At 46.4% G+C, this 12500-nt stretch overlaps 1 protein-coding gene across 1 annotated transcript in view; it reads left to right on the top strand.

The window, feature by feature from the left end:
- LOC308159652 (ribosomal protein S6 kinase delta-1-like) overlaps positions 1-12500 on the top strand; it is a gene marked incomplete at both ends in the record, with an annotated part of 41818 nt that overhangs the window by 15746 nt on the left and 13572 nt on the right. Inside the window, 6 exon segments of the mRNA XM_080533469.1 lie at positions 1827-1886; positions 2262-2285; positions 2288-2556; positions 2558-2705; positions 5048-5172; positions 7441-7539. Of these exon segments, the coding sequence (XP_080389595.1) occupies positions 1827-1886; positions 2262-2285; positions 2288-2556; positions 2558-2705; positions 5048-5172; positions 7441-7539 (725 nt within the window).

Genomic DNA, 12500 nt, shown 5'->3' on the forward strand with positions numbered 1-12500 from the left:
TGTTCCTGAAAACGTTGCAGCTCAAAGTGCTCCAATCATTATATGCACTTTAAATATTTTAAAAAAAGAAGTTTTTATTGTATTTTCTTTACCTTTTCTTTTGACTGTTTCCCCCTGCTTTTATATTCACGTACTAGTGATGGACCTCGACCCGCCGAGGTCTAAGTAGGCTAAAGGAAGGGACGGTATACTAGGTCCTGGATACTCAATTTCAGGGGTAACCAGGCCTGCCGAAATCCAAGTTAGGCTGAAGGAAGGGACAGTAGGTCCTGGATACTAGATTTCAGGGGTAACCAGGCCCGCCGAGATCCAAGTTAGGCTGAAGGAAGGGACAGTTGGTCCTGGATATTAAGGGGTAACCAGGCCCCAGGAAGGGACGATTGTCCTGGATATTGAGGGGTAACCAGGCCCCGGTTGAAATACCCTGCAACCAAGTGAGAGGGCAGTACATTGCGGGTGGGGTAGCGTGTACCACAGGTGCAGGTCCCATACTAGCGTGACTACACTCACTGGGGGGGCTAAAATAATACATAGTAGTGTATGAATGTATGACATGTATCACATAGTGTGTAAGAAATGTAAATCTTTACCTTTTCTTTTGACTGTTTTCCCCTGCTTTTATATTCATTCTATGCTTTTATATTCACTTTATGTTCTTATTCCTGTTGTAAAGCACTTTGAGCTGCATTTCTTGTATGAAAGGTGCTATATAAATAAAGCTTTACTTACTTACTATATAATCAGAATGTAATGATTTAGTCATTTAAAGGAAATATTAAAAAGATGGGTTTTTAGTCTTGACTTGAACATATGTGCTGAGGTTGCATCCCTGATGTAAACTGGCAGTGAGACACAATCTGGAGCATAAAATGAGAATGCAGCCTCACCAAATCTCTTCTTTTGTACATGTGGTACACAGAGAAAACCAGCGTCAGAAGACCTGAGAGCTCTATTGGGCTGATATGCTAGCAGAAGACCTGAGAGCTCTATTGGGCTGATATGCTAGCAGAAGACCTGAGAGCTCTATTGGGCTGATATGTTAGCAGAAGACCTGAGAGCTCTATTGGGCTGATATGCTAGCAGAAGACCTGAGAGCTCTATTGGGCTGATATGCTAGCAGAAGACCTGAGAGCTCTATTGGGCTGATATGCTAGCAGAAGGTTTGAGAGCTTTATTGGGCTGATATGCTAGCACAAGACCTGAGAGCTCTATTGGGCTGATATGCTAGCAGAAGGTTTGAGAGCTTTATTGGGCTGATATGCTAGCAGAAGACCTGAGAGCTCTATTGGGCTGATATGGTAGCAGAAGACCTGAGAGCTCTATCGGGCTGATATAAAAAAGGTGTGAACATATTCTGGTGCTGTGCCAGTGAGAGCTTTATAAACAAGCAGAAGGATCTTGAAATCTATTCTGAACTTAACAGGAAGCCAGTGTAGAGTCTCTAAAATAGGAGTTATATGAGCTCGTCTAGGTCGGTACACACTGGCCTCACTGAGGTCCACACACACACACACGCGCACACACACACACACACACACACACACACACACACACACACACACACACACAGAGGCCTTACTGAGCCCAGCCATGTGACACTGGCCCGTTCATTAAGTATGTTGGCGTTACCTAGACAAACATGGCCTTGTGTCACTCTCGCTCTTCTCTCTCTCCTTCTCTCTCTCTCTTTCTCTCTCTCCCTGTCCTTCCCTCTCTCACTCTCCCTCTTTCTCTCTCTCTCTCTCTTCCTCTCTCTCTCCCTCCCTCCCTCTCTCTCTCTCTCTCTCTTCCTCTCTCTCCCTCCCTCCCTCTCTCTCTCTCTCCAGTTCAGAGAGATATCGGTGGTGTTGATGATTTGACCATAACTAGTCAGTCGGAATATGGAGGTAAGTTCTGTGTGTGTGTGTCTCTCTCTCTCTCTCTCTCTCTCTCTCTCTGTCTCTCTCTCTCTGTCTCTCTCTCTCTGTCTCTCTCTCTGTCTCTCTCTCTGTCTCTCTCTCTCTGTCTCTCTCTGTCTCTCTCTCTCTCTCTCTCTCTCTCTCTCTCTCTCTCTCTGTCTCTGTCTCTCTCTGTCTCTCTCTCTCTCTCTCTCTGTCTCTCTCTCTCTCTGTCTCTCTCTCTCTCTCTCTCTCTGTCTCTGTCTCTCTCTGTCTGTCTGTCTCTCTCTCTCTGTCTGTCAGTCTGTCTCTCTCTCTCTATCTCTCTCTCTCGTGTGTCTATATGTCTTCCCTCATGTGTGTGTGTGTGTGTGTGTGTCCCAGGCCCCTCCAGCGACAGTGACCTGGTCTCCTGGCGATAGACACAGACTCTCTGGCCGAGCTGGACGATGGCATGGCCTCGGGCCGCACTTCCCCCAACCAACCACCGGGGGGCGCCACCACCACCACCAGCAGTCCTCTCCTGTCCTCCCTGCATGACCGTCACCGCCGCTCCCCCTCCCCCGCCCCCCTCAGCTCCTCCCCGGCCCCCCCAGCTCCAGACCCCGACACCACCACACACACCAGCAGGGCGGCGCTCTTCCCTGGCGGCCTGAAGAGAGCTAACGCTAAACGCGGCTAACGCTAAGGAAGTGAAGAGCAGAGACTACCAGGCCCAGGCCGGGCAGCACGTCCGTCTGGCGGCGCAGAGGGAGGCGGAGCTCAACTACCAGGCAGCATTCTCTCTCTACCGCAGCGGCGTGGACCTGCTACTGCAGGGCGTGCAAGGTAGGAGTGAGGAGAGAGGAGAGAGGGAGGGAGGAGGGAGGAGAGAGAAGAGAGGAGAGAGGAGAGAGGAGAGAGGAGGGAGGAGGGAGGAGGGTGGAGGGAGAAGGAGAGAGGAGAGAGGGGTGAGGGGAGAGAGAGAGGAGAGGAGAGAGGAGAGAGAGAGAGAGAGAGAGAGAGAGAGAGAGAGAGAGAGAGAGAGAGAGAGAGAGAGAGAGAATCAGATCCGGGCACTAATTTAAGCTTGCGGTTGGTTCCATCAATGTGGCTCAAATAATTCGCTGCTTGGCAATCCTTCTGAGTAATTCTGGTCCCGAGCAGACTTACAGGCTGGTTTAGCTAATGCGTGCGTAAAAAAATCTCTCGCAGGCGGAAACTACATCCCGAACGACAGTTCCTCAAGTGTCTTTTAGGAAATATTAGTTCCCACTTCACACGAGATAAATAGATTAGATAGATAGTTTGACTGTGTGATAGATAGATAATTTGATATTTTGAAAGTTTGATCGATCGATAGATAGATAGTTTGATTGTGTGATAGATAACTTGATATTTTGAAAGTGTGATAGATAGATAGATAAAAAAAATAATAGGTTTGTCTATCAACTTGCATTGCCGTTTTCACAGTGGTGTGGGCTGGCGCAGTGGTTAGGGCAGCCAGCTAGAGTTCCAAAGGTTGCGTGTTCGAGACTTGATTTAATTGAATGTTTTTTTGTTTTTTGTTTACATTTAACCGAAGCCTTCATGCAAATCAATTTACAATAGATATATCTGTCTAAGTGAATCATCTATCCATTAGTAATCATAAGAAAAATAATCTATGCCAATCCAGGGTCCAGTTAGAAGAACATAATTTACTACTCAGAAAGGCTTCAAACACCATTGTAATCGTGTCAGTTCTTGTAAATTAGTCTGCACCATCATTTTATAGCCTACATACTTTTTTAGATGAGATTTTAGATTAGATTCAGACAACGAAATGCAGTAAAAAGTGTGTCAGAAGAGGGATTTGAACCACCGTCTTAAAATGACAAATAAATACTATGGCAGCGGTAAATACCACTAGGCCATTGCGGCGATATGACGGTTTGTAGCCTGCTGCTGATATCACCACAGTAGTAAATATTCATTTATTAAAATATGAACATATAACAATAACTGGGGCTAGTATGACCTACGCATTTAATCGGTCAACAATTTCTTGCCAAACCATTTCCCTCGCCTTGTTAATTGCGGCAGTATTGCACTATTTTCCATCTTATTTTTCCGTCTTCATAAAGATCAATAATTCGGAATGCTGCGCAAAAGTAGGACCCCTGCAGAGTGGAGTATCTTCATTTCGACAGTTCGACTCTTCGGGGCTCTTTATGTCTGCGTGCACGCGCCCATATCGAGGATTTCTAAGCCAGTGTTCTGTGAACACTCATGACACAAGCCTGATCCTCGTTCGAGGAATCACCTGAGGCTTGAATCCCAATCCCGAGTTGCCTGAACGCGGCATTTATTTTTATCGCCTATATACTAATCAACGTTCGTGGAACAGCCCCCTGATATGAAGCTACTTATAATAGGGCTAGGACCCTGTTGTGTATTCTGTGAGGGAAATGTGTCAGTTTGTTTGTTTGTCTGCTGCTGTTGTTGTTGTGGTTGTTGTTGTGGTTGTTGTTGTGGTTGTGGTTGTTGAGTTGTTGTTGTTGTTGTGAGATGTTGTTGTTGTGAGTTGTTGTTGTGAGTTGTTGTTGTTGTCTCTCTCTCACTCTCTCTCTCTCTTTCTGCCTCTCTCACTCTCTTTCTGTCTCTCTCACTCTCTTTCTGTCTCTCTCTCTCACTCTCTCTTTCTCTTTCTGCCTCTCTCTCTCTCTTTCTGCCTCTCTCACTCTCTTTCTGTCTCTCTCTCACTCTCTCTTTCTCTTTCTGCCTCTCTCTCTCTCTCTTTCTGCCTCTCTCTCACTCTCACTCTCTTTCTCTTTCTGCCTCTCTCTCTCTCACTCTTTCTCTTTCTGCCTCACTCTCACTCTTTCTCTCTTTCTCTTTCTGCCTCTCTCTCTCTCACTCTTTCTCTTTCTGCCTCTCTCTCTCTCACTCTCTCTCTCTCTCTCTCTCTTTCTGCCTCTCTCTCTCTCACTCTCTCTCTCTCTTTCTGCCTCTCTCTCTCACTCTCTCTCTCTTTCTCTTTCTGCCTCTCTCTCTCTCTCACTTTCTCTTTCTGCCTCTCTCTCTCTCTCACACTCTTTCTCTTTCTGCCTCTCTCTCACTCTCACTCTCTCTCTCTCTCTCACTCTCTCTCTCACTCTCTCTCTCTCTCTTTCTCTTTCTGCCTCACTCTCTCCCCCCCCCCCCCCCAGGTGAGCCCAGCCCTACCAGGCGAGAGGCGGTGAAGAGGCAGACAGCAGAGTATCTGATGCGAGCGGAGCAGATCTCCAACCAGCATCTGAAGAACACCATGGGTCAAGGGTCACTGCAGGCCGTGGTCAGTAGCACAACCAGGGATGTCACCATACACTCACCTCACTGTTCTATAACCATACTCTGTTCTATAACCATACTCTGTTCTATAACCATACTCTGTTCTATAACCATACTCTGTTCTATAACCATACTCTGTTCTATAACCATACTCTGTTCTATAACCATACTCTGTTCTATAACCATACTCTGTTCTATAACCATACTCTGTTCTATAACCATACTCTGTTCTATAACCATACTCTGTTCTATAACCATACTCTGTTCTATAACCATACTCTGTTCTATAACCATACTCTGTTCTATAACCATACTCTGTTCTATAACCATACTCTGTTCTATAACCATACTCTGTTCTATAACCATACTCTGTTCTATAACCATACTCTGTTCTATAACCATACTCTGTTCTATAACCATACTCTGTTCTATAACCATACTCTGTTCTATAACCATACTCTGTTCTATAACCATACTCACACCACCAAAGTGTGTGGGTGTGAATGGAGAATCGAATGTTGTCGTGCGACAATATCGCATCGCACGCCGTGTGCATTGTCTCATTCAAAACAATGGAATCGAATTCGCGGTGCGACAAAATCGCACGCCGTGTGCATTGGGCTTTACACTCACCTCACTGTTCCATACCCTTCACTGATATGAGATTCTTTAACAAAATGAGTTTGCAGAGAAATTATGAATGAAAAAGGTTATTTTAGTTATTTCTCAGACAAAAACTACAAAATACTGTATTTTCTGAAAGAATCCCTTTCAGAAGGTAGGGTATAACTATGATAGGGTATAAGTCTGAACAAGAGAAGTCAAAGGTAGATTGAGCCCTCTGCTGCCCTCTGCTGTTTAAAAAGAGTATCAAGATACATTTTTCATCCCACATATCGATGGTCTCCTATCTGCAAAATTCACATTTTGGTTGAAAACGAAAAAAAACGGTCTGGTTTTCTGCAGAATGCTATTTGTTAAGGATAACCAGCACATAATACACTGTTTGGGGACTCTATTACTATAGTATGTGTTAATAATGTATGTATGTATTAATAATGTTTAACACACATATTAAACACATATACATATACATATTAAACACACATACACATTAAACACATATAACATATATATATATATATATATATATATATATATATATATATATATATATTAAACACATGTCCACATTAAACACACATATATACATTTTAAACACATATAACATATACACACATATATACATATTTAACATGTATAACGTATGCATATTAAACACATATAACGTATGCATATTAAACATATATAAACACTACCGTTCAAAAGTTTTGGGTCACCATGACAATTTCATGTTTTCCATGAAAACTCACACTTTTATTTATCAAAAGAGTTTCAAATTGAATAGAAAATATAGTCAAGACATTGACAAGGTTAGAAATAATGATTTTGTCCTTCAAACTTTGCTTTCGTCAAATAATGCTCCCTTTGCAGCAATTCCAGCATTGCAGACCTTTGACATTCTAGCTGTTTAGTTGTTGAGGTAATCTGAAGAAATGTCACCCCACGCTTCCTGAGTGTATTTCTGATTAATTTAATGTTATCTTCATTGAAAAAAACTGTGCTTTTCTTTAAAAAACAAGGACATTTCTAAGTGACCCCAAACATTTTAACGGTAGTGTACATATTAAAGACATATAACATATGCATATTAAACACATATAACATATACATATTACACATATATAACACATACATATTAAACTTATATAACATATACATATTAAACATATATAACATACATATTAAACATATATAACATACACATATTAAACATATATAACATATACATATTAAACACATATAACGTATACATATTAAACATATATAATGTATGCATATTAAACATATATAACGTATGCATATTAAACACATAATATATACACATATTAAACACATATAACATATACACACATATATACATATTAAACACATATAACATGTACACACATATATACATATTAAACACATAACGTATGCATATTAAACACATATAACATATGCATATTAAACATATTTATAACGTATGCATATTAAACACATATAACATATGCACATATTAAACACATATAACATATACACACATATATACATATTAAACAAATATAACATGGACACACATATATACATATTAAACACATAACGTATGCATATTAAACACACATAAATGATGCTGAACCTGCAACATGCCCTTTCCTCTGCTCTGTCCCAGGCGATGGGGGTGCAGTGCTCCACTCCCACCAGCAGAGGGGGCCAGCAGAGTCCAGCAGAGGAGCTCCGGGCCTACAGGGTGCTGGGGGTCATCGACAAGGTCAGTGGGAGGAGTTACAAGATCAGAGGGGGAGGAGTTACAAGATCAGTGGAAGGAGTTACAAGATCAGTGGGAGAGGAGTTACAAGGTCAGAGGGGGAGGAGTTACAAGATCAGAGGGGGAGGAGTTACAAGGTCAATGGGAGGAGTTACAAGATCAGAGGGGGAGGAGTTACAAGGTCAGAGGGGGAGGAGTTACAAGATCAGTGGGAGGAGTTACAAGGTCAGTGGGAGGAGTTACAAGGTCAGAGGGGGAGGAGTTACAAGATCAGTGGGGGAGGAGTTACAAGATCAGTGGGGGAGGAGTTACAAGGTCAGTGGGAGGAGTTACAAGGTCAGTGGGAGGAGTTACAAGGTCAGTGGGAGGAGTTACAAGGTCAGAGGGGGAGGAGTTACAAGGTCAGAGGGGGAGGAGTTACAAGGTCAATGGGGGAGGAGTTACAAGATCAGTGGGGGAGGAGTTACAAGGTCAGAGGGAGAGGAGTTACAAGGTCAATGGGGGAGGAGTTACAAGATCAGTGGGGGAGGAGTTACAAGATCAGTGGGAGAGGAGTTACAAGGTCAGAGGGGGAGGAGTTACAAGGTCAGAGGGGGAGGAGTTACAAGATCAGTGGGGGAGGAGTTACAAGATCAGTGGGAGGAGTTACAAGGTCAGTGGGAGGAGTTACAAGATCAGTGGGAGGAGTTACAAGGTCAGTGGGAGGAGTTACAAGGTCAGAGGGGGAGGAGTTACAAGGTCAGTGGGAGGAGTTACAAGATCAATGGGGGAGGAGTTACAAGATCAGTGGGAGGAGTTACAAGGTCAGAGGGGGAGGAGTTACAAGGTCAGAGGGGGAGGAGTTACAAGGTCAGAGGGGGAGGAGTTACAAGGTCAGAGGGGGAGGAGTTACAAGGTCAGTGGGAGGAGTTACAAGTTCAGTGGGAGGAGTTACAAGGTCAATGGGAGGAGTTCCAAGGTCAGAGGGGGAGGAGTTACAAGGTCAGAGGGGGAGGAGTTACAAGGTCAGAGGGGGAGGAGTTACAAGGTCAGAGGGGGAGGAGTTACAAGGTCAGAGGGGGAGGAGTTACACGGTCAGAGGGGGAGGAGTTACAAGATCAGAGGGGGAGGAGTTACAAGGTCAGAGGGGGAGGAGTTACAAGGTCAGGGGGAGAGGAGTTACAAGATCAGAGGGGGAGGAGTTACAAGGTCAGAGGGGGAGGAGTTACAAGGTCAGTGGGAGGAGTTACAAGGTCAGTGGGAGGAGTTACAAGGTCAGTGGGAGGAGTTACAAGGTCAGTGGGAGGAGTTACAAGGTCAATGGGGGAGGAGTTACACGGTCAGTGGGAGGAGTTACAAGGTCAATGGGGGAGGAGTTACACGGTCAGAGGGGGAGGAGTTACACGGTCAGAGGGGGAGGAGTTACACGGTCAGAGGGGGAGGAGTTACAAGGTCAGTGGGAGGAGTTACAAGATCAGAGGGGGAGGAGTTACAAGGTCAGTGGGAGGAGTTACAAGGTCAGTGGGAGGAGTGGCCATCCGCCATTTTGCTTTCACCTATCCTTTGTTTTCACATCATTGTAGATGTTTGATGAGATATTTGTACAGTTAAATGACCGGATCCAGTGGATAACACGTGAAAACATTGTTAGGGGCGGCTGTTACAGGCGGTAGAGGCTGTGTCTCAGGAGGTAGAGGCTGTGTCTCAGGAGGTAGAGGCTGTGTCTCAGGAGGTAGAGGCTGTGTCTCAGGAGGTAGAGGCTGTGTCTCAGGAGGTAGAGGCTGTGTCTCAGGTGGTAGAGGCTGTGTCTCAGGTGGTAGAGGCTGTGTCTCAGGAGGTAGAGGCTGTGTCTCAGGAGGTAGAGGCTGTGTCTCAGGAGGTAGAGGCTGTGTCTCAGGAGGTAGAGGCTGTGTCTCAGGAGGTAGAAGCTGTGTCTCAGGTGGTAGAGGCTGTGTCTCAGGAGGTAGAGGTTGTGTCTCAGGAGGTAGAGGCTGTGTCTCAGGAGGTAGAGGCTGTGTCTCAGGAGGTAGAGGCTGTGTCTCAGGAGGTAGAGGCTGTGTCTCAGGAGGTAGAGGCTGTGTCTCAGGAGGTAGAGGCTGTGTCTCAGGAGGTAGAGGCCTGTGTCTCAGGAGGTAGAGGCTGTGTCTCAGGAGGTAGAGGCCTGTGTCTCAGGAGGTAGAGGCTGTGTCTCAGGAGGTAGAGGCTGGTGGAGGTAGAGGTTGTGTCTCAGGAGGTAGAGGCTGTGTCTCAGGAGGTAGAGGCTGTGTCTCAGGAGGTAGAGGCTGTGTCTCAGGAGGTAGAGGCTGTGTCTCAGGAGGTAGAGGTTGTGTCTCAGGAGGTAGAGGCTGTGTCTCAGGAGGTAGAGGCTGTGTCTCAGGAGGTAGAGGCTGTGTCTCAGGAGGTAGAGGCTGTGTCTCAGGAGGTAGAGGCTGTGTCTCAGGAGGTAGAGGCTGTGTCTCAGGAGGTAGAGGCTGTGTCTCAGGAGGTAGAGGATGTGTCTCAGGAGGTAGAGGCTGTGTCTCAGGAGGTAGAGGCTGGTGGAGGTAGAGGTTGTGTCTCAGGAGGTAGAGGCTGTGTCTCAGGAGGTAGAGTCTGTGTCTCAGGAGGTAGAGGCTGTGTCTCAGGAGGTAGAGGATGTGTCTCAGGAGGTAGAGGCTGTGTCTCAGGAGGTAGAGGCTGGTGGAGGTAGAGGTTGTGTCTCAGGAGGTAGAGGCTGTGTCTCAGGAGGTAGAGGCTGTGTCTCAGGAGGTAGAGGCTGGTGGAGGTAGAGGTTGTGTCTCAGGAGGTAGAGGCTGTGTCTCAGGAGGTAGAGGTTGTGTCTCAGGAGGTAGAGGCTGTGTCTCAGGAGGTAGAGGCTGGTGGAGGTAGAGGTTGTGTCTCAGGAGGTAGAGGCTGGTGGAGGTAGAGGTTGTGTCTCAGGAGGTAGAGGCTGTGTCTCAGGAGGTAGAGGTTGTGTCTCAGGAGGTAGAGGCTGTGTCTCAGGAGGTAGTAGCTGTGTCTCAGGAGGTAGAGGCTGTGTCTCAGGAGGTAGAGGCTGTGTCTCAGGAGGTAGAGCCGCCGTCTAATGATCGCAAGGTCGGCAGATCGGCCGTTCGAGCCCCGGCTGGCCACATGTCAAAGTGTCCTTGGGCAAGACACTGAACCCCAAATTGCTCTCAGTGAGTGGGCCGGCGCCTTGCATGGTAGCTTGCTGCCATCGGTGTGTGAATGTGTGTGTGAATGGGTGAATGAGAGGCCGTTGTAAAGCGCTTTGGAATAAGGCATAGCTATATAAGTCAGTCTACCATTTATCACACACACACACACACACACACACACACACACACATCACACACACACACACACACACACACACACACACACAGAACATCACACACACACACAGAACATCACATACACACAGAGTCAGTGGTGCTCAGCACGCCTCACACACACACACACACACACACACACAAACACACACACACACACAGCCTGGTGGGCGCTCTACCGCTGTGTGTCGGGGCAGAGGGAGGCTGGCGGAGGTAGACATCGGAGGACTGGAAGGAAGGAGTGGCATGAGGGATGAAGAACGTGGAACGTTCCGGAACGGTGTCAGAAAGCCACACAGCGTGTTCCTCAACACAGACACACAGACACACAGACAGACAGACAGACAGACAGACACAGACAGAGACAGACAGAGACAGACAGACAGACAGACAGACAGACAGGTCCTCCGGCCTCACATGTCTACCCCCGCCGGCCTCCCCCGGTCGGCTCGCTGTCGACTAACCTGGTTATAGTTACCATAGTTACCAGACAGACATGGTTATAGTTACCATAGTTACCAGACAGACATGGTTATAGTTACCATAGTTACCAGACAGACAGACATACATGGTTATAGTTACCATAGTTACCAGACAGACAGACATACATGGTTATAGTTACCATAGTTACCAGACAGACAGACAGACATGGTTATAGTTACCATAGTTACCAGACAGACAGACAGACATGGTTATAGTTACCATAGTTACCAGACAGACAGACATACATGGTTATAGTTACCATAGTTACCAGACAGACAGACAGACAGACATGGTTATAGTTACCATAGTTACCAGACAGACAGACAGACATGGTTATAGTTACCATAGTTACCAGACAGACAGACAGACATGGTTATAGTTACCATAGTTACCAGACAGACATGGTTATAGTTACCATAGTTACCAGACAGACAGACAGACATGGTTATAGTTACCATAGTTACCAGACAGACAGACAGACATGGTTATAGTTACCATAGTTACCAGACAGACAGACATGGTTATAGTTACCAGACAGACAGACAGACAGACAGACAGACAGCACCGTACAGAAACAACACTGTATCTCTCTCCTCCTACCCCCCCCCCCCCTCCCTTCTTTTACTTTAAATTGGGGACAGCGGGGACAGATGGAGAGAGCTCCTCACCCTATCTCCGTCCCCCCCCGTCCCTGATGTTTGTGCGTTAATTATATTAGCGCCCTGGCTAGCACTTTGGCTCTGTTTACTCTCAGCTCCATTCATATCCATTTAGCCTGCACCTGTTTAGGCCCGCCAGGGTCACACAGAGAATAACACACACACACACACGTATGCACACGCACACACACCGCATCCTTCTCTCTCACACACACACACACGCACACACACTGCATCTCTCTTTCTCACACACCGATGCGCACACTCACACACACTCACACACACACACACACAGACACACACATATGCTCTAGCTCTCCCCTGGGAGAGAGAGACAGAGAGAGAGAAATGGAGATGTCAGGAACAGAAGGAGAAGTGAAGGAGGAAAGAAATGAAGATGTCAGGAAGGAGAGAGGGAGGGAGGGGGGGAGGGATGGAGGGGGGGAGGGAAGGATGGAGGGAGGGATGGGAGGGATGGAGGGATGGGAGGGAGGGAGGGGGGAGGGAGGGAGGGGGGGAGGGAGGGAGGCCA

The sequence above is a fragment of the Nansenia antarctica genome, assembly GCF_963989245.1.
Source record: "Nansenia antarctica genome assembly, chromosome: 6".
In the NCBI taxonomy this organism is placed as follows: domain Eukaryota; kingdom Metazoa; phylum Chordata; class Actinopteri; order Argentiniformes; family Microstomatidae; genus Nansenia; species Nansenia antarctica.